This window comes from Manacus candei, unplaced genomic scaffold (genome assembly GCF_025592945.1).
Source record: "Manacus candei isolate 608988 ecotype Guabito, Panama unplaced genomic scaffold, ASM2559294v1 h1tg000035l, whole genome shotgun sequence".
NCBI classification, from domain to species: domain Eukaryota; kingdom Metazoa; phylum Chordata; class Aves; order Passeriformes; family Pipridae; genus Manacus; species Manacus candei.
In genome coordinates, this window is record NW_026138083.1 from 4,573,751 (window position 1) to 4,596,719 (window position 22,969).

The window sequence follows — 22,969 nt, forward strand, 5'->3', positions numbered from 1 at the left end:
TAGCTCCTCTTCCTCGCAGCTGATTATACAATACATGTATTTATAGACAATAATCATCCCCCTCTTAGCCTTCCTTTAGCTGTGTGGTGGAAGCCAAGCTCTCTTAGTCTTCTCTAAAAAGAGCCAGTTCTGTAATAGCTTCTGAAATCTTCTCTCCAGCTCCTTCGAGTTAAATTCACCTCTGAGTACTGGTGAGCAGAATTTGGGATGATGTGTCAATTCTGGCTCGTGTAATTAGTCAAAATTCAGGCAGAGATGATCTTCAAAGCTTCCTGTGCCAAGGAAAAACACTCCTCAGCTTAGTTCGAGATGATGTGGCTGGCAAACTCGGGCAGGCACTTATTTTTTCGTTGTTTTACCTTCACATTATTATGTTCTTTTCATCATCTGATCTAAAGCTTTGCCAACCAGACTGCTGTAGCTTTGCCTACAGCTGCTGGGGCTGTTTCTCTTCCTTTCCAGTTTCTAAACTGCAGATGTTTTAGGTTTTCTCCAGTCCCCAGGTTTGGTGAGTTTTCAGCCCTTGTTGTTAGTGCTCAAACATCATGTTATATCTGAAGTCTCCAGCTGGAATTGTGCCTGGAGTGTGCCTTTTCCAGTGCAGTAACACATACCAGGGCCACTGCTGGAGGAGCTGGCAGGAATATAAATTCTGCTTCCATACACTTTCCAGTGGATTATCCTTATTTATCCATGGAAGTCACAGGTGTGTAAGCAGGGCATGTTTTGCTATGTTGTGCCTTAACGTTAAAACTCTGTGTGTCATGGAGGGAGCAGAGCAACTTCAAGGTCCTAATCTTGATAAATTTAGGGATACAAAAAGTTTTTAATATAAAGAAGCCGAAAGTTCTGTGCTGTTGACGTGAATGAAATAACCAGTCTGCAAAGGCCTCCCCAAAACCCAACCAGTCAGAAAGAAAACCATTCCAGAACAGTGGAGTTCTATCAAAAACACCCTCCCCTGCTGAAGTCGTCTCTAAGACAGTAAACACAGGGCCATAAATTTGTTGATATTCTTTTAGATGCACCCAGTTTATGCTGTGTGAATAGAAAAGGACTTTTAAAAAAGTTCAGAGGACTTGGTCTTGCTGAGTGTTGGAAAACCCTTCTGTTGATGGGCAGGAGCTGTGCCTGAGCAGGAGCTGCAGCCTCAGGTGTGGTGGTAGAGCAGTGCAGGGCAGTGAGTAGGAGCTGGGGCTCTTCCCGCTGAGATGAAAGTCTCTGCTCCAGCTGTTCACTGTTCAGGGCACTCTGCTCAAAATAATACACTTCACTTGCTTCAGAAGAAAAAAAACCAGCATAATAATGGTCTCTGTATTCTGCAATCCCTTGTCAGTGTGAAATAATGGCACAAGAACATCACCCCCAAAATACGATATGGCCCTTTTGGGGCAGGCATTTAATTATCATAATCACACACAACTATGAGTTTTGATTTGAAAGGAGAAGTTTCTTAATATAAGTTTTTTGTGTTTTTTTTTTTTAATCTGCTGCTTATACCTTCAGTTCACTGTACTTTTCCTTGTGACTCCAAAGCTGCAAATTGCCAGGTTATTCTCAGTTGTGTGAATAAAAATCAGTCAAGTACCATTATGAAGACTGCCTACAATACACTTTTGTATTTTCTTCTGAAGCAGGTCCTCCCCCAGCTCTTTTCCTTTCTGAATGTGGCTGCACCTCCTCACCCCTCCTTTTCCTCCTGTTGTTACCCAGTTGTGCGAGTGGGACGAGCAGCAGAGCGAGAGCAATTTTAGCTGAACCAAACCAGTTCCAACCAGGTGCTCGTGTCCATACAACTCCCACTGCCAGCTGCAAGGAAACCAAGTTGTTTGGATGAGAAACTTCTAGTTTTGAGTGTGTTTGTGTTGCAGCCTTTGCTGGAAAGGCAGAGCCACTGGTAGGTAGAGCCAGATGCAAAGGTGGCAGCTGGGTAATGGATGTGGGACTAGGATATGGAGTTACTTCTCCAACTCTGCTACTGTTTCCCTCTGTCCTGTTAGGGAATTATCTCACAAACCCATTGCTCATTTCATCCACTGATTCTCTTGTGTATTTAGGCTGTAAAATTAGGGATTGTGGCTTGGTTTTTTGCAGTATGTACTGACACTTCGACTAACAGGTGAAGAAATTATTTCTACATACCAAGCTGAGCTTATACCCTTTTAAACACTTCTGGCTTTGCACTGGTACTGTAGCGTCAGACATGGCTAAAGAGGGGGCAGATTGAAGTCTTACTGCTATGGAAATTTTCCTTTTTTCCAGCATTACTTCTAACACCTGAGATGATTCCTGATCACGCACTGACTCTGGTGTGTCCTTCTCCTGCTTCCTGACTATTTCTTTGCACTAAGATTTGCATTGTTAAATCTTTGTAGCGGTTTCTAAACTGCTTTGCCACAGCATCTGTAAATCCAAGGAAATGAAATTTTCCCTAATGAAGCAGCAAAGAACTATATGCGTAATTGCAGAAGAATTGTTTCGCTTTCATTATTAAAAGGATACTTAGTATGAAAATTTCCTCTCATTTTTTTTCCTAGTAGCCCAGTGTTTTATGCTTTATATAAACTGCAGACTATTTTCTCTGTACTATAAAATGTTACTGTTTTTATGACTCCAGGGATATATGGAGGGATTGTGTGTTGTCAAGATAGCCAAAACTTTTCAGTTTTGGGCTTACTCTTCCATAGGAGCGCTTCCTGTAAGGGCTTTCAGTAGGAATGTCAGGTAAATTTGCTTGCAGGTTCTTCTTGAAGTGCCAAGAAACCTTGCCAGGTGTTCAAAGCTTGTTCCCAGAGCAGCTGAGTCAAATCATAAGCGCTGGTTCTTGCCTCGCTGAGGTCCTCCAACTCTTTCTGAATTAAAAACAGTTAGTGACCACCCGATAAGCCTAGCTCAGGTTCAAATTTGCAGATAACTCATTTTGGGTAGTAAGAAGTCGTTCCGTTCTCATTCTGCTCAAGTGATTTTTTTTTTTTTTCTAAAGAATTACCATTCCCTGTGATATCAAACCCCTTAGCTTTGCCTGTTTGTTAGAAATGCTAGTCCAGACTTAGGGAGCTGTGTGGTCAACTCAGTGTTTAAAACCATCCCTTTTTGTTTTCCGAGCTGCTGTGCTGTGTAAGAGGAGTTTGTTTGTTTTTCCTCCCCTCTCCATCACTCCCTGCCTCGGGGGGGTGTCTTTGTCACCACAGGTAACAGAAGAAGTGGCAGGAATGCCTCCCCCAGCTCCATGGGGGGCTGTAGCACTGCTCTTTTCTTGATGTTCTGGGTAGGGTAAAGCCGGAGGGATTGGATTTGGCTGGGTGTTGTGATCAGTATGTGCTGGGTGGGTTCTGTGGTGGAATGCTTTGTCTAGATTGTGTGGTGCCCTTTGGAACTTTTGGAGTTCCCCTATTTATCTCTTGGGAAGAAGTGTATGGCTTATTATTCTCTTCATGCTCTCTCAAGGTATAACAGAACCCTATGTTTGTTTTTTTAAAAGTAAAACTCCTGGCTGAGCCTGGGTATTGCAATAGGCCAGAAAGGAAGAACTGGATAAGTAAGTGATTTTTGAGTGAAGTAGTGGAGGCAGCAGAGTCTTCTCTGTCTCTCATCCCTCAGTAACCAGCTGTGCCTCTCACCCAGTTTTTCATTTCGTGTGCCACGGTGGTGGATTTTTTTTGGGGGGGGGGGACTTTGGGTTTTTAATAGATGTTTAGAAGGCAAAGAATTCAGAAGCCACTTTACCAAGTTAAAATTCTGTGTGTTTAATTGACCCTTTAAAGAAGTCAATGGCTACTCCAGAAATAAGAGTTTAACCTGAGCATTTGTTCCATTATTCGAGTGCCTTGTTGCTGTTTATCCATCTGTGAGTAGAGCAGCACCTGCAAGGAGCCACAAGAGGTCTGGTGGCTTTGGGGAGCTTGGTGAGTTTTTAGCATTAACGATGTAATTTTTAATGGGCTCTTGAAAAGAGTGAGTGAGAAGGTAACAAATTGTTTTGAACTCGTGAAGAACCGTGTGTAGAAAAAGACTTTGCTGTTGTTGAGGAGAGTTTTACCATTGACTTAAGGATGTGTGCATGGCTCTGCTGCTGGGTTATTGATGGAGCCTGTGATTTTGAGGCCTGATAATTGAATTGTGTGCTGCCAGGAGGAAGCATGGAGACACTTTCCTCAGGGACTGTCTCTTTCCAGTGGGATACAGCAAGTGAATTGCATAAGGGGACTTCTGGGGGAGCACAGCAGCACAGCACAGCTCCAGTTAAAATCATTGACAGCCTTGATGTTTCTACTTGTAGCTCTTGATGCAGGTTTCTGCTAAATCCGTCTCACCAGTCCTCCACAGCTTTCCCTTGGGAAGAGGAGACAAATTGCTGTGTTTCATTCAATTTATTCTTAATGGTAATGGGGAAAAATAGGTATGTTTTAGCAGGGGGATGACACACGACACCCCCCAGCTGTGCAGGCACCCTTTCTGAACTGGCACTGAGTGTTCACTCCCACTGCAGGGAACTTCATCCTGGAGTTAATCCAGGTGTGGCTGATGGATCAGTACACTGCCAAAATCTCCAAAACCTGCATGAGGTGTATTCCATGAATGGCTGCAAATTGCGGAGTTTGCATACGGATTTGCTCTGAACCTACAGCACCAGATACTTCTTAAGCATAACTTGTAATTTCTTCGTAATTCTTCACAGAAGGGGTGATTAGGTATTGGAAGGGGCTGCCCATGGAGGTGGTGGAGTCACTGCCTCTGGAGGTGTTTAAGGAAAGACTGGATGTGGCACTGAGTGCCTTGAACTCGTTCACGTGGTGGTGTTTGATCACAGGTTGGACTCAGTCTCAGTGGTCTTTTCCACCCTAATTGATTCTGTGATTCTGTAACTGTTCCCCATCAGATTCAAGTGTTGATCTTAGTATTTTCTTTGTAACACGTTGTAAGCATATTAGTCACATGGCTTTATTTTAAATAACCTCTTTAAAATGCAAAATAAAAATAAGAGTAACACAGAAGTGCATATGTTTTTTTTCTTCCAGAGATATGCAGTGCTTTCATGTTCAGAAAAGGATAAAATGGAGTATTTCTGTATTAAAGAACCATTTCATTATGATTAACTATTCCCAGTAGAAGCCATTGTTTGACTCTCTGTTTGAAGTTTGTTTCAGCAAAGTGGCTTTTTCCCTTTGAAAACTTTGCCCAGATATTGCCATCCAGTAGCATTAAATGGTGCTTGTTTACTGAACTGGCTTGGTTTTCCCAAGTTTATTTTGCTTAGCACTGTATCAGGCAACCTTTGAAGGCAGTCTTGTGTCTTTCTAGTAGACTGACTGGTATATTTAGAAGAGTTAGGTAAGCTTTCAGACACACAGGTTCTTCTTCAGGTTGGAAACGAGGAGCCACAGGTCTCACAGCTGAGTGGAAAATGAGTTTACAGAGTTTAATTAGTTGTACATCAGTTAGAGCATGACCTTAACTGGCAGGGGCTGGGAGCTGTGCTCCACAGTGGCTGGCAGCACGTGGCAACATTTCACACACTGGGGAAAAAAAAAGACTTTCCAGCCCGAAGGGCCGTGGAAACGGAGGTTGAACAGAGCAATGTGTGATTTCCCAGCCTCAGTGAGCACTCAGAGCAGAGTGGAATTGTTTTTCTCAGGGATGTATATAAAGTCATTGGCTCTCTGGGCCAGCTAACCCGTGCAGGTGTTGCGGTGCACACCCACTTTTCCTGGTCTCCTTGACATAGTTCTGTGGAATTCTGTAGGACGGTCGATCCTGCTCCCAGCCCGCTCCTCGGGATCGATGAGGAACTCTGCTCTGTAGCTGGGGTTATGTCACAAGCAAGTTCCCAAGACACTCTGACTCACTTGGCATCATTTTGGGCAGTTTAAAATAGAAGTGAGCCAGATCCTCAGCTGGTATAAATTGGTGTTACTATATTAAATTCAAATGGGCCTAATTATAAGCGCTCAAGAAGTCACTGAGGGTTGCACAATCTCTTGCCTTTGTGAGTGTGTGCTCACCCATAAAAGTGAGATTGCACAATGCACCCTCTATGAATGCATCTCTGTCCCAGCTGCTAATTGAAAACAAACATGGTGGGATTAATAATTCACTTCTCTTGGACTTTTTGTATTATAAATGACTGGAGGGATCCACCACTTGCATTAAGAGATGTTAACTCTATTGCAAGATAAATAAGTCCCAACAGCAGTGACTGGAGGTCTCTAAACGGGGCAAAGTTGGACTTGCAGAAGGTTTGGTGGTTTTAATTTATTTTTTTATTTTTGTTTTTTTTTTCCCCCAGTTGCTATGGCTTCCGTGCCTCCTGCACAGAGTGCAGTCTCCAGGCCTGCCTGGAGGAAGTCATTAGCAAAACTCCAGTTGACTCTGAGGGAGGAGGGCTTGGGCTATTTTGCTGCACAGGAAAAGGGGCATTTTTCTGGCCACTACCCAAGTGTGTTTTTCCTTTACAGGAATCTGCCCGTGGTTTGCAGTAGGGAAATAGGAAATGGTGATCTCTGTCCTCTTAATTGGTTGTTTGAAAGATGAAAGCATATGCCCGGGGTGAGGGAATTCCAGGAGGTTTTTTCAAACCAAAGAGCTCCTAAGAAATGGCACATTAGGAATTCTGATTTATGCAAGCCCCACCAAATGCTGCCTGCAGAGGCACTTATGTGAATGCAGATCCTGCTCTTGTCCTCTTTATTGTAGAGCAGGGGCTGCAGCACCTGTCAGGCTCCTGCTTCTGGAGACCTGAACATATGGATCAAATGTGGAAGCTGGACCGTTCCTTGCTGATGCCTGATGGCGGCTGAGATGTTGGACTTCTGTCATTACCCCCAAATTAAATGGCCTTGTCAAATAGGGATTTAAAGGATCCTAGGGATAGGATTATAAACCCTGCTTTCTGTGTCAGAGGGGTAGCAGGGCAGGAGGGCCACAAGGGGGATGTTCAGGGCCCTTCCCACAGCCCTGGCAAGATATGCTTGGTCTTGTCCAAGCAGCCCCACCAAACTCCCCCCTTCCCCTGTTCTTCTGAGACCGTCCTTGCCAGATCTTGGCTCCTCCTGCTGTCACCTTTTCTGCACATGACTTGGTGGCATGAAAGCAGCTTGAACGTAGTAGACAAAACTCCAAAACAACTTTATCCCTGATCCTTCTCCATCCAGGAGGATGCAGAGATGAGCAGTGTTGTTCTGATTCCTTGACTGTCCCTGGGAATGCTGGTCACTGCTTTTTCCTTTCTTGTGTCTCTTCTTAATGTGTGTTATTCCATTTAAAAGGGTTTTTTTATGTTTGTGTTATGAGAGGTCTAGTTGTACTTTTTTAAGTAAATAAGTTATTAATGCAGTTTGCTTTTCTTTTTTTTAAAGAAAAAGGTAAAATACCAGAACAATCCAACAACAACAAAACCAACCCTCCCCTCCCCCTAAAAAAAACCCCAAACCAAGCTAACAAACAAACCAAAAAAACCTTGTGACACTCACTGTGTGTGGCTCAGCATCTTTGTGTAAGATCTGTTTTCCTTCAGCATATTCAATTTCCCTCATGTGTTTGCTGTTAAAGCCTTTATTTTTAGGGCTCTTTAGTCCTTGCAGTCATCGAAATCTGATTTTTATGACATGGTCTGCATGTGCCTGCAGCTTCTGTAGAACATATCACAGTGGGCTAGAGACCACCTCAGAGTATGGGTGTTGTTTGTTGTGGTAAATGTAAGCCCTGCTTCCTGCCTTAGTTCTTGCTCTGAGTGAGACAGACCCACATTTAGCTCTGCCATATTCCATGGCTTTCATTCCTGCTGGGATCTAAATGGCCACATGGATTGACTCAAAGATAAGCCCTGCAGTGTGTCATTGCTTTACTTGCAGCACCTGCTGCCTTACCTGCACGTGAGGCTGTTGGAGATGCAGGTGTGGCACTGGCCACATTTCTGAATTAGAACACATGGAGACATCCCTGCGCTACTCAAGCGTGGCTGGGACTCAAGGCATCGATTCTGCCGCGACAGGAACGATGAGAACGTGGGAATGTTGTTGTAAAACCCAGGGAAAGATCTGTGGCTGGTAAAAAAATCGGCTTTGCTTTCTCACCAGTGCAGTTGTTTCCCTCTGAGGAGGTGGTGGCCACCTCCAGGCCTGGGCACCACTCACACTGGGAGATGGACACTCAGGGCCCACTGTCCTCGGCAATTTTTAGGTGTTTCTTGTGCAGTTGTTTAACTGAGTGGTGAGAGACCAGCAGACTTTGGTGCACTAAACTCTTGGTGCCAGTGGTGGGGCAGGATGAGAATAACGTAGCTGAGATCTGGAAGTGAGATCAGCTTCCAACTAGGCTTGAACATTGGGTTCCCAAACCGTGAGGTGCTCCTGAGCTGGAACAGGGACAGCTGTAGGCAAGTTTTTGGTACAGTGATCAGCTGTCCATGTGAGAGGCTCCAGGAGACTGCCCTGTGTCCATGTGCCATGTGTAGTGGTGGAGTTTTGGTTGTTTATCCTCAAGAGGTTTACAAAATATCACCTTTTACGACCCTGCTGATACTTCTTTAGTTTCATTACCCTTGTCCTCTTCTGGGCAAGGGAGAACAAAAAGTAACAATCTCAAAAGTGCAAGTTTCCCCTCAACAGGCTGCTTGAAGAGGGGAAAAAGGTGCTCGTGGAGTTGAGGAAATACTAGAATAGTAGGGAGTTGGGATTTCTGTGGGGAACAGAGGAGAATGTGATGAATGTACAGTCATGTGAAAATCTGTTGGTAGAGCTTACATCTTGACTGACAACAAAGGTCTGCAAGAGCTGTGCAGAGGTCTCTCTCTTCAAATGGGGGGGGGGAATAAGGATCCAAAGTAATTCATGGCAAAATAACATGCCCATGAATTATTTTTTTTTTCTTTTAATTTAAAAGAGAAGGAGCAGTGGCTTTGTCCAGCACTGAGATTTCAAATTCCCCACACAGTATTTGCAATTACTTATTTCAGGCTATATTTAGTCTGTCATTGAGCCACTCTAACACGGGTTATTAGTCCAAATGCTGGTGTAAGTGAGGCAGAGAGTTTTAAGATGTGCTTTAAGACAGTCAAGTAGTGCTAAATCAGGTCAGATCTCTCGCTGCCCTTGCAGGACAGTTGGTGTTGCTCCTGGCAAAGCACGAGTGGTGCCATGGGAATGCGAGTGCTTCCAAGGGATCCAGCAACCAGGAATAGCACTTGCTCCCATTCCCAGCATCCTTCCTCATTGCAAATGCTGAAATCAGGGAAGGGAGGTTCTTCATGTTACACGTGTGTAGGGGAGGGCAGGAGTTTCCTAAGAGGAGCTGTCATTATGTGCCAGTTTTATTCCAGTGGCATAACCCATAACTCATGAACTATGAAATGCTTGTCAAAAGTACATGTTTTTTACCGAGCAGCAGTCACTGAAATAGTTGGAACCTGTTATCTTTGTAGATATAGCACTTCTTGGGTTTCATATGCACTTTTCAAAATGTTCTGGCAATAATGAAGGAGGTTTTCCGTTGCAGAGGCAGGGTTCTCTGTTTCTAATGGTGCCTTTTTCACACTGTGACTAACATTAAAATGCTAAAATTGTATTAAAAAGATTGAAACAAAAGCACAGCAGCTGCTATTTAGTGAGGCAGGAAATCAGCTTGGCTTCTATATAATCTATATATGAAAAGGGACCTGCATAGTGTTGCTGTTGGAATCACTTAAGTGCACCAGAGCTCTCCTTGAAGCTGATCCCAGTCTGGACAAGAATCATTGCAGACAGTCAAAACCCCTACCAGGTGTGGGAAGTGGGACACTGATAACACAACGAGGCTCTTGGAATGATGTCATAATTATTTCTATTGCAATTTTTCCTTCCAGGAGACCGAGCTGCTGGATATCAGCCTCGTCAAAGATGCCAGATGTGGAAAACATGCCAGAGCTCCCAAGGTAGGAATTCTTACCGTGTGCTTCCATGTTACACTGGTGACCTGGGTAAAAAAAAAAAGGGAATGGTATGCAAGAACTTAAAAAAGAAAAAAAATTTCCTTGGCTAAGAAGGTTTTGCCTTTTCTTCATGTAACCCGGTTTCTGATGGGGAGTGTTGGGATTGTTGAGCTCTTGTTGTTGGATTCTGTATGGAAAATGCTGCCAGGGAACAAAATTCCTGGCTCATCTAGGTATGCTTACAAGTTCTTGGCTTCCCTGGTGGCAAGGAGCTGATATTTGTTGAGGTCTCTGTTGTATTTTGTGCTGCTGATTTCCCTCTTTTCCTCTTGAGGCCAGAAGGAGGATTTGGTTCTTTTTAAGCTGCCATCAGAGGGATCAGGATGTCAGCTCCCTTCAGCTTTGCCCCGGTGCATTGCACACTCCTTTGCAGTCTCTAAAGACAGGAGGCTGTAGATATACGTTCTCTCTGGTGTTTTTGTTTGGACAGACACTACACATCAGAGAAAAAACCAAAGCACTCAGCTCCAGAAGCAAGACAGTGCCTCAGGGAATCACAGGAGTGATAGGGGGAAAAAAAGAATCTCCTTTGGGGCTTCGGAGTGTGGCCTTGCTGCTGCTGAGCTGTGGTCGAACATCCCAAAGGAATGATTCTTCTCCCCTCATCCTGAGGGAGGAAAACTGCTGTGGCTTCCCAGGAAGCACACATGGCACAGCCCCACAGGCTCCTGGGCCCCCTGAGGGCAGGAGTTGGGAATGGGAAAGGTTGTCTCTCCGTGCCAGAATGCACTTGTAGTTATCTCCGAACAGACTATTCACATTTGGTTTTCAAAGCTTCCCATGTAGTGCTGGCAGCATTTTAAAGGCTGAGTTATAATTGAAATGCAGCAGAAGTACTCTGTGACGTGCACATTAATACCAAATGAGTGCAACCATGATTAATGGTTCAATGATGAATAGCAATAAAGTATTAACAATGTCTAGGACATTATTTTAAAATGCTCCCCGCTTTGCAGAGGACATTCGTGTTCTTCTAACAAAATGTTTTGAGCTAAAATTTATGCACAGCTATTGCCTTGGTGACTTTTATTTATTGGGTTACATAAAGGCTGTTTTTGTTACAGTGTGTTACAGGTTTGACAGCAGTGGCATTAAGTGAAGGGTATGAGAAAATCCCTGCTCTTTAGGGTGGTGAGAAATGCACCACCTATGTGAATGAGTTTGCTTTTTGTCACTGATCTGTGTGTGGGCAGGAGGAAAACAGCACCTGGGTTGGCTGGTGAGGGGATCTTGCCAATGGTGAGAAAAAAAAAAATGCTCGTTTTGGGGCCAGTCATGGAAGTTTTGCTTTGATCCATGTTGTGGGGCTGAGCAAAGGAGCGTTGACTGCAAGGTGAGGGAATGTCACAGAAGCCCTGTTTGTGTCACTTCCACAGAGGATCTAAAACTAATGTAACAGCAGGAAGGCTTGGCTTGGAGTCAAGCAGCAGCAGCTTGTGATTGCACAGAGGTTTCTAGTAAAACCCCTGGAGTATTGGCTGTGCATGGGGGATACTTGCCCAAGTTCCCAGCTTTTCAGAGGTTCTTTTCCACAGCTCTGCTTCCAGGTGGGGGCAAACTTTCAGAATGCTAAAAGTAGATTTTGTCAGTGGGTTGTCATTAAGAACTTAGGTTAATGGGACTCTTTAAACCTCATTTAGTGTATTTCTGATCTACTGCTACCTTTGGATAGAAATGAGTGTCTTTTTAAGTAAGCCTTGACTTATATAAAAAAGAGAACTTCCTTTTTATTTTTACCATAAACTCAATTTCATTAACAACACCCATAGTAAGGTTTCAGAACCCATTGTGCTGCTACACAGGACCATCAGCAAGCAATGATTTTAGAGGACTATAGGCAGTCCTAGTAACCAAAAAACAACCTGTTCTCACACTGCATTCAGTGTACCTTCCTAATTTCTGTAGAAGAGAAAGAAACACAAAGGGTTTCTCAGTTTCTCCTTCAGCCTTGTTGGTTGACATTCATTTTTCACAGCATTTCTCCAGAAGTCCAGGCACACATATTTGGTGATTGTTCTTGCATGTTGTTGGATCTTTCTGGGTTTCTTATCCAGCAGGTCTGGTTATTTTCTCAATTCCCTCTTAGGAATAGCCTAAAAGTTTAGCCTTAAAGGTTCCCTTAAAGACACGGAAGTGCAGCTTTAATCCCAGGATTGTCACATTAAGGTAGCAGGAGGAATGAGCTGAGATCACCTCAGGGTTAGAGCTTGGGCTGCAGCTGTGCAGGCAGTCAGAGTGCAAAACCCCATCTCCTCCTCCAGCTTCTGGTTTGTGATGATTATTAGAGTCTCCTGAAGGCTCTCTCCTGCTCTTTCCATTCCCTGGAGACTTAAGAGGAGAACACCAGCACTACTGCTGGGTGAGGGAGTAGCTCAGAAAGGCACCTGCTAAAGAAAGACCTTCCTGAGGAGCTCAGGGACAGTCACCCACAAGAGCTGGCTGCAAATATGGAATATCCCAGCAGCAGAGCGTGGTCCCAGAGCCAAGGCCACACTCTTATCAGCCACTGGGATCTGTTACCTGTGCTCCCACACTTCGGGGAGCTGCAACGAAATGTTACCATGTGGGCAGGAACTTGGGTTTCTAACAGTGTTCTTTAGTGGGCACCAGATCACCTGATGCTTGGGGGATGAAAAGCTTGTCCTGCCATCCCAAGTCAGTCAGCAGTGCACTGGAATGACCCCGTGTTTCGGAGAAGCTTCAGCGTCACCTCTTTGTGCGTTGTCGGGGACGGCTCCTTCTGTCTCCCTTCAGCTGCTATTTTCAGAAGCAGTAACAGAGTTTGCTGTCTCAATGCAATATGCATGGAAAGGCTCATTCCTTGGAATGAAGGCAAATCTCAGGCAGCAGATTCTCTACACGAGAAGAAAAATTAAAGTAATGCTCTGAGGAGAATGAGAAAAACCACATTAATAGTGTATGTTAGGAGAAAGGGCCCGAATTCAAAATACACTGAATATATACAGAAGTGATGGAGTTATAAAATGATTATCAGGACCTTGCCCTTTTAGTTTGCATTAGAATCAGATAGGAAAGGGAGCAAGAGGGATTTCGAGAGCAGGAGATTATTATGCAGTTAATTTTTCCTTCTGAGGACGTGACTGCCCATAATTGCAGCCGTGGCATGTGCTGCTCTCGGGGACTCGGAGCCGTGTCAGCCGTGGGGCAGCAGCAGCAGGGTGCTCAGGGCTCACACTCGTGATGGGAAATGCTGAAGGAACGTGAAAATCAGGAGTTGTGCCAAAACAAGGATTCGTTTCCCGTTGTTCACACGGTACCTGGCAGCCCTCTCTGGAGCCCGGTGTTAATGTGCAGACCCAGAGACGTCTCCTCCCTTGTGAAGTTCAGTGTCGAGGGCTGCAAAATAAAATGATAGAAACACGTGCTGTTGTACAACGAGGCATGGAAATAGCTCTGGATGGTCACACACCACCTGCAGGTCGTGGAAGTGCCACTCAGAAGAGGGTCTGTGCTCTTTAAAGGGAGTCATGGCTAAAAATCTCAGGCACCAGAGGATCCTGAGGAATGGTCAGGGGGTGAAAATTTGGCAGCTGCAAGCTTGCAGGGCGAGGGAATTTACACTCCTTACCATCTTGTATTTACTTTAGCCAACAACAGTTTCTATGGAAACTAAAATCTTCAAGCAACTGTGCCAGTGTTTTTACTCGGGAGAAGGAATATCAGGATGGGTTGAGGAGGGGTGAGGAAATAACCCCATGGCAAATGCTCAGATTGGAAACTTCTGATGCGTTTGTTTCCCCTCGGCATCCTGTTTCCCCCTCATAAATCATTCAGCAGGAAATGAATTTCTTTAAATAACATATACTGTGAAACCTGTAGGAGATGAAATTATGAATGATGGAATCGCTCTCATGCCAAAATGTGTTTAGAGAGCAGTCCCCAATTTTAAAAAAGCTCGTGGCTCCCCTGCCTCACTTTTTCTCACTTTGACAAGCCAAACTCTGCTGAGAAAAATAATTCAGATGTTTGAATGTCAGAAATTTGCCAAGACCCCACCCACTATTAATATCATCACCAGCCTTTCTCTATTTAATGGGTTTTCTTGAAATACTCATGTAGAGAGAGATGATTTTGGGTCTATCTCAGTTGTAGCTGAAAAACTACTGTGGAAGGTTTGCTGGGTTTTGACACATCCAGAGAGGAAAATCAGCATTTCCTGAACTAGGTGGGCTCGGAAACTAAAAGGAAAGGTAACAAGGAAAGAACTCTTGGTTGATTTGCTTCTGAATTAGGCTCTAATTGCTAATTTATGAGCCCAGTGACTACAGCCTGTCACAATAAACCTAAATCAATCACTTGATTTCCTCCTTGTATCTGAACTTGCCTTTTTGCTGGCAGCCCGTGATTTTTATGGTCAGGTTGTTTGTTTTTCTTTTATCAAGAGAACAAAAGAGGCCTCCATCACTTCTGGAGGATTTGAAAGGCAACCAATTCTTCTTCTCTTTATCATAAAGTCTGTGCAGGGACACACATGTTGTGTTTAGTGACTACCCTGATTAGGCTGCATGTGGGAAATAGCAGATATTTTTATTTTTTAAAATGTGTGTTTTTTTACTTTTTGGTCCAGTCAGTGAATTCCCTGGAAAAGCCAGTTGTGTACATGGATCACACAGCAGAGCAACACACCTGCTGCCCTTTGCAGCACCAACTCCTGGGGCTTTGCCTGTCTCAGACGCTGCTTTTGATGTTATTTTTAATCTCCTGATAAGCTCAAGCTGCTTTCCCTTCAACAACCTTGATGCTAAATTAGAAACTCAAATGTAAATTCTGCCTAAGCAATGCTCTATTTCTGCCAAAAAGGAAATAAAAATGGAATATGCATGCAGCTCACCTTCTTCCCACCCACCTTGGGGATAACAGTGACAGCCACAAGCACCCACCCCAAACTTGTTTGTTCTTTTACATAACTGCTTTTTTTTTTGTAATAATGATGAAGTTACATCAACATGTTCTCCAGGTCGAGTTTTACTGTATTAAGGAAGGTTAAAATTGAGTTATTTGGATGGTACTTGGCCAGTGGTCCTGTGGTAAAGCTGGGGAAATGCAAGTAGTTGGAATTCCCAGAGCGTGGGAGTTGTGCTCCCTGAGAGTGAGGGGGGTGTGGGCCTTGGAACATCCTTGGGGAGGGATGAGTTGGCTCTGCCTTCTCTGCCCACTTCCCTGCAGCTTGGAATCACCTCTTCTCCAGGCTGACCTGGCTCCTAATGACACCCAGCAACTTTTGCTCTTCCAAATTTTCTCCACCAGTGCAGGATTTATTCCAAGAAGGTCTCCCCACTCCTATAGTAAAGACCTGTGGCTTATTCAGGAATCAAAGCAAGGTTCTACACAGCCAAGGGGCTTGAGATTGGGTTTTGTTGTTAATTTTCTTTTCTAAACCTGTTGAAAGTCAACTTCTTTAGGAAGAGTCTCTCTCCAAAGAGGAAGCTGTTGGTGCTGCTGTCCAGGGAGCTCTTCACTCCTCCACCACCTAGAGAGACATTGCTGTTGCCATCACAGACATTATCCCTGATATTCTGGAAGCCAAGCAAGGCTTCCTGGAGGCTCAGTGGCCATTCTCCTCCTGCTCTCCCGGGTCACAAGCCCTGTCCCAAACACGCTGCCTGGTTCAGCCGAGGGGATGAGCTCAAGCTTTCCACAGGTGGGCTTTGCAGCCTGCAGGGATTCCTTGGCTGCCCCGGAGCGCTCTTCCCTTGGCTGCTCCTGCCTGAGGCTGAGACACCTCAGAGATGCTCAGCAGCCCTGTGCACCACCAGGATGGCCCAAATTGGTGATTTTATTTACAACCCCCTAACACTGAGGGAGCAGGGACCTTTCCAGAGGAGTCATCCCTCGGATAACTTTAATCTCTGGGCAGCTCATCAGAATCACTATTTACCAACGTTCAGGGCAGAAAGCACAGGGTTTTTTTCAAAGGCTTTCACTATGAATCATTGCCAGAAAGATGTAATTATTTTTTTTCCCTGCTGGCTGACAGTTTCAGTGAGCTCTCTGTGCTGGTTGGCTTTATGCTTTCCCTGTGCTATATTTATAAACCCTGCGTCTCCTTTCTGTTCGCCGAAGTTCGCGGTGCAAAGCGTGCAGGGAGAAATTCCCTGCTTTAAGAAGCACAGAAGGCGTTTTCCAACTGTGATTTTTCCAAACCTGACATTTAAATTGCAAAAGGTGGGCGCTCCCCAATTAAATATGTGGTATTTGAGTTGCTGAGGACACCAGAGAGCATCAGTAAAGCTGTGCTTCAAATGCTGCTGCTGAAGACGCTGCTGAATAAACCTGCACACATGCACACATTTATTTTTTTTCCCCTTTGTCTCCTCTGGTGTGACTTGTTGTGTGATTTCAAAGAGAGATTGACAGAGACAATATAATACTCCAAAACTGTATTAAGTCCATCCACAGGCCATTCCTGTGAGCTTGCAGGGGGTTAAAGCAGCACACTGGAGGGCAGGGGCTCAGCACTTCACTGAGCTGTGCTTCCTGCAGGTGGGGACTTGGGTACTGTGGTGATGTTTCCTGCCATAGCAGAGTTCTTTGGAATTCCCTCCACGCTGGTCTGGCTTGGCACAAAAATTAAGAATTGTGGGGATGATATAAAGTTATTTTGGGGGTGTTATTAGCAATGCTGAGGTGTTAATATTGCCTATCACTGTCAGATAGTATCTGTTTGGTACCTTGCACCCCCTGTGTGTTCACATCCACCTCTTGACTTGCACTAAGATCATAAAATTTTGGGAAAGTGCAACCCTTATTTTTCAGTGTTGCTCCAGTATCAGTGCTGTGTCATCAACAGTGCTCCAAGTGCAACACTAATGCAAAAACTAATAAATCAGATATTTCTATCCCTAAAAAGAAGGAATGCTACATTGTCTGTGTCATGAACACTCAGTCTGGAAAGAATTTCAATTTTTTTCATGGGAAAATGTAAAGGTACTAAATAACTGGTCTTTCCTTTGGCGTTGTAATCTTCATCTAGAAATATTTCATAAATATTAGAGTATATCTTTCATATATTAGTGTATATTTTAGCATAAGTATTAAAGTATATATTTTAGAGATCTGCTGGTAGTGCAGTACCCTCAAGCTTCAAATGCAAAACCAACAGGCTCAAGTGAAAATGCCACAGGAGATGCATTTTTTTGCAACTGCTTAGAACAAATGATTGAAATGTTCCTGGTTTATTGAAATCCAGCTTGGTGATTTTTTTATTACATCCCTTGTTAACTAGCTGCCTGAGGAAAGCTGGTAGGTTTTAATTAGTTGCAAAGGTTTGATAGACTTGTTACCATCGGCATATAAATGGCTCGTTCTTGTGGGACCAGCAAAACCATTTAGGCTTGGGGAAAAAGAGCACTGGGAAGAGGATCAGGGGTAGATCCTGAGTATCCCTGGATCACAGAGATGCCAGGTGAAAATGCTCCCCTGCTCAGCTGTCTTTGGTCAGGACTTGTAACTCAAGCTACTTGTTTTTGGGATTTAGAGGAGCTGTTAAAAAGTTTCCTTTAATGTCCACATTATCTAAGCTTTAACTCCATTAGAGCAGCTTCCAGCTTCAAAGTTGTTATTTTTCCATTTAGATTAGCGCCTTCCCTGTCTCACAGCTGAGCACACTTGGCTGTAAAACTACACATCCACCTAATGTTTATTAATCCCACTTGTGCTCTGTCCAGTACAGCTGGCTAAGAAAAAAATGATGGGAAGAAATTTGGCTCTCCAAGCTTCAACTTTGATCAGGAAATAATTACAGCCTTGCCATAAGTAATCCTTGTTCCATCACCGTGGCTTTTTGGGGTGGGTGGGTGTGTTCCCAGGCGTGTTGGACACCTCAGCTGCACCAGGGACAGGATTGCCCATGGCAAGTGTGTTCCTGAGCCTTGGATCCCAGGGAAACATTTTATTAGGGATGTGAAAGCAGGACTTCCAAGAGCCAGTTACAGATCAGGAGAGCAAATGGAAATAGCCAGGGGTGCATATGAATTGTAAAGCAGCGAGAAACTAGGAGTGTTTCCAGTGTGATATCGGTATATTCATGTTAAATCCACATTACCATTTTTCCAAGGCATCAGGCAGAACCGAGCCTGGTTTCTTTTGCTTTATCTCCTATGGATATAAAGTAGATACAAAAGCAGAGGCAAGTGTATCCAAATGGTTTGGGGTTTCTTTTTAATACAGTAGGATATTTCTGAAAACAAACCTAACTCCCTTCCTATTTAATTAGAAACAGGATTATGCTACCAAGTGAGGCGTACAAATCCTTCGTTTTTAAGCAAATCCTGGGTAGTATTTGGTGGTGATAACAAAAAACTTGACCAGCTGTATTGAGTGTGAGCTGCCTGTCTGTGGCTTTCTCAGCTCCCGTGGCCTTCCAGTTTTGTTAAACAACCAAATTTTGGGCTGGGGAGCAGTTCCACTCCTGGGCTGGTAATGAGCCATCCACAGGGGATGTTCCTGCAAAATGGATGGCACAGGGACACTCCCCAGTTCTCTGCCTGCCAGAGCTGGGGGCACATTTTCTGAGGGCTGAGAGTTTGCCTCGTGCGTTTTTTCAGCCCCTAATGATTCCCAGGACCAAAGTGCAGCATATTCCTGGTGAAAAATTCCATGTGTTATGGCTGATACACAGTGATACATGAATTAGCAAGGTTTTCTCCCTACCAAGTGCCTCATGGATAGATTTTTTCCAAGGAGAAGCCTTTCCACCACTAATTGAAGGAGTAACAGTTGCACATCCCCTCCCCAGTGTGGCTGACTTGCACCAGCACTGAGTATTGATAGAAACAGGGGCTGTTTTCTGTGTGTGGCTCTTCTTTTCTGTGGTTATTAGCACTGTAGGTGTCCAATATCCTTCGTGGTTTGGCTTTAGATGGCAAAAGTCAGATCTTCATTCCTTTGGGAGGGTTGATCCACTGAAAAATCCCCCTCGTGGATCTGTGTGTCATTCCTGTGGAACAGAAACCATTTTAGGGGATGTGTAAGCGAGTAGGTGAATTAAACATTTCCCAGACTTAGCCCATCCGGAGTATGAACTTGCCTTCATACCCCTGAAGTGCAGATTGAATTAGTGACCAGCCTAAAATGTCAACATGCCAGTGCTCTGGGACTGTGGAGTGTCCTAGAGAGAGAGTGTGCAAAAAAGGGGTGACTCAGTGCTGATCTTACCCTGAGGTTCAGCTCTGGTTTTAGTTGGTACAACAGTCCTGAGTTGCCAAACAACAGAGTTGTTTGTTAAGTTAAGGTGCTGTCTTTTAAGTGCAGCAATCTTTTAGAATGCAGGTTTTTTCCTCTTTTAAAGACATATTCCGTGTGGTTCAGGTTTGTGAGCTTCTGAGTTACACTGGGGAGTTTGGATAAACACCCAGTTCCCTTACTTTGGGGAAGAAATCCCCTTGACTGGAAGTTCTCAGGGAGTTCTTGGCTGTGATGTTTTGCAGTATCCAGTTTCTTCATTGTTTTTTGGAATTAAAATGAACTGGCAAAGGTGTGATTTAAGAGTCAAGCCTAGATGGTAGCTGATATTTTCCCTCCCCTGTCGTGCACTGCCTCTACATCTGGGATTATTCCCATCAAGGGTGATGATTTCCAGATACTACACTTCCAATGCTGGTTAATTACCACAAAACCCATTAAAAAAATGTCTTTTCCTTATTATTTCCAGGAGGAATCCCAAAACAAGTGTCAGTGCAACTTGCAAACACTGATACATCATAACCTGGATTGTTCGAATTTGGTTTTTTTTTTTTTCCTTTCGAGAAATTTATGTCCTGTCCTGGTCCTAAGGCGGTGTTAAAAGTAGTTTATTGCAACTGGTAAAGAACTGGATTATTTTTAAAGGCATTTTTTGTTCTTATTGCTGCTCAGAGTGAACCTCCTTCCTCCAAGATTAATGAAGTACATTTAGAGTAGTCAATATGAGAAACTGTGTGCTGGAGTTGGGAATGTTTCGTGTAAATGGCCTCCAAGCGGTGTTCGCTAATGAAGTGGCAGAGGCAGAGCAGCGGTGCCAGGCGAGGTCACCGCACAAAGGGAAAAGCGTCCGCATTAATCTGGGAAATAATGGCGGCAATTTGCAGGTTGTTAAAATGCTTAAAAAAAAGACAAAGCTGAACTCGGATAAACTAAAGCCTCTGCGTGAATGGCTTACCTGGGGGGGGGGCACAGAAGAAACCGGTGTGTGTGGGGATAGTTGATGGAGCGGTGGGAGAGAAGATTCCAACCCTCCAAGGGCAGCAGGATTTTGGGCCAGACTGCCTTGAGCCTGTAAAGAGCAAAACCAACACGGGCTGGTTTTGGTTTTCCAACCCCCAAAATGGTTATTTGGCAGTTTGAGGGGGAAAGCTCTGAGCAACCCGATCAGGGAAGGTGTCCCTGCCCAGGGCAGAGGGCTTGGATTGGAGCAGGATCATCTCTGAGGCTCCTCCCAACCAGAACCACTCTGTGATGTCCTTGGTTGCAAGTCCTCATAACTGGCACATCAGTCCTTCCATCCTCTTTCCCCCTGTGCTCCAAGTGGTGACACTTCTACCTGTTCCAAAGAAACTGTTGCTCCTGTAGATGGTCATAGACCACACTGATCATGATCTAACTCGTTTTTGAGACACTGGCAAGTTTATTGCACTACTTCAGTTGTGGGGGCTGATTTTTAGACTCTTTTTTTTACATAATTCTGGAGTCAGGAGAGTTGCAAGCGGTGGGAGGAGAAGTGGGATTATTTAACTGCTGCTTACACGATAAAAAAGGAGAATTTGCAAGCTGAGAATTTGCAAACTGTTCTTAGGTCTGCTCATATTTTGATGATGTAATAGCCAATAAAGACCAAAGGAGAGATAATTTGCTTATCAAATTATATTTGCAACATTGTAATTACGAGTTGCGATAAACAAAGTCCCAAGTTTCTATAAGTTCCAAATAATAATTTCATTTGGTGTTTGTCTTGACTACCTCATGCATATTGATTGTATCATATACCTGTATATTCTGTGAGTTTTTGGCAAAATGTTTAATGAGAAGTTTTCTCATAACTGAAGCTGAGAGTTATCTCTACAACTAGTCATAGTTCATGTATTCTTAGATGAACAGGCGCCTAAAGATTTAAAGTTCCATTATATTTACAGCTAAGGTTAAAAGAGCTATCTCTGCAGCCAGTCCTAATTCATGTACTCTTGGACGAGTAGGCGCCTAAAGACTTAAAGTTGTACTATATTTCATCCTTAGGATAGTGAGAAGGTTTAGGCCTTTTGACCTTGAAAGGGTCTGTTTTGTTTCATTGTGGGGGTGTAGTTAAGTTTTAGAATCTATTTAGTCTGTTTTTAATGTAGTCACCCATTTGCTTCACGAATCACAATTATTTATATATATCACACAAACCATAATGTTATGTTACCATAATTAGTGATATTTTGTTATGTTATGTAAGAAGAAAAAGAACTGAAAAAGAGAACAGAACTCTCTTCCAGTGGCAAGACAGCACATGCGCAGAAAAAGCTGACTACATCAAAAGGATGAAGTGAACAGAGCCGAGCTTGTCTCCTAGCAACAAGATACGCATGCGTAAAGCCTCTTGGCAACAAGAACAGAGCCTGCGCAGATAAACCTGATGAACAAAGGAGGGGATTTTAAAGGAGATAAGCAGCTCCAAACCTATAAAAGGCAGACTGAAAATTATTGAAGTGTGCCTTAGATGAGCAAGGAAAGCTCACTAAGACACCCAGCGCTGTTTTGCTTATTTGATTTTTATATAAATCTATAATAAAACTTTTTACTACGATATTTGAGCCTAGTGCCGATTTTACTTATAACAATTTTGGTGCCGTGACTCGGATCAGGGTTCCTGGGCGGCGGAACTGCTACCCGGGACGGGTACCCCCGTCCTTGTTTTTTGGACGGTCCTGGGGAGAGGTTCCGCAGCACAGACTCTGAAATTCCGACCGAGAAGATTTAGAAAAAGCAAATAAGCAAATAAAATTACTGCAGTTCCCTGTAATTCTTATGCATAAGCCCGGGCGAAGACTAACTCCAGGAAAAAGTGAGTAGTGAAACCTCTTCAGTCGGGAGGGACCGTTCGACAAGAGTTCAACGGAGACTTACTCCGGGGGGAGTAAGTGTTTTACTCCAAGAGAGAGTAAAAGTACCAGGTGCCGCTCGGTTTGGGAAGGGACCGTCCAGCGAGGAGTTGGATGAAGACTTATCCAGGAGAGGTAAGTATTTGCGTACCCCTCTCGGTGGGGAGGGAATCCCGGAGTGCGAGGGATTGAGAAGTCCAGCAGGACAAGTGATTGAGACCTCCCGGTAGTGCAGTTCTGGTATTTCCAGAAGAGACAAATCACGAAAGGAGGGAAGCGACTGAGGTGAATTTGTGTGTGAAAGCATTCTGGAAGATGGGACAGAAGAAAAGTAAATCTTCTACTCCCATGGGTGGCTGTGAATTAGTGCAGGACAGCCCTAAGAGTGAAGAAAAACCCAAAGGGAGGGGTGAAATGGGGGATCATAAGGAGAAGCTGCAAGATACCCCACAGGAGAAGAAAAAACTAGAGAATGAGTTTGTGGTGGGGTTACCAACTATACCCCCGGATAGTCCTTTAGGAGTTATGATCAAGTATTGGAATGATTATCCCTCTAGAGAAGGAAAATCGAGGGAGAAGATGGTGCATTATTGTATGGAAGTATGGGGAGGAAAGCAAATCAGACAGGATTATTTGTTTTGGCCGGTGTATGGTTCATTTGAAGATTGGATATGTCAGGCTTTGAATTTGTATGTGAATGGCAAAAGACCATTTTGTGCAGAGGAATGTGAGTATGCTAGCCTATGGATAGAAGTGGATACTAGAATCTCTCTCTCCCCGTTAAGTGAAGAGAAAGGACAGAAGACGGCTTATGACCTAAAAGAGTTTCAAAAAATACCCCCCCCATATGTCCTGCCTTGGCCTATGCCCAGGGGGTCACCTCCGTATGGTGCTGTAATTCAGAATGATCACAAGAGTGTATTCACTC

General features: G+C 44.1%; 1 protein-coding gene across 2 annotated transcripts in view; it reads left to right on the plus strand.

Annotated features, from left to right (window-relative positions):
• The window catches only part of PLCB1 (phospholipase C beta 1), a 344,064-nt gene that overhangs the window by 81,867 nt on the left and 239,228 nt on the right, over positions 1–22,969 (plus strand). For both annotated transcript variants that reach the window (XM_051792771.1, XM_051792772.1), the window contains exon 3: positions 9,839–9,907. In XM_051792771.1, coding sequence (XP_051648731.1) covers positions 9,839–9,907 — 69 coding nt within the window. The remainder of the gene's footprint in view (positions 1–9,838; positions 9,908–22,969) is intronic.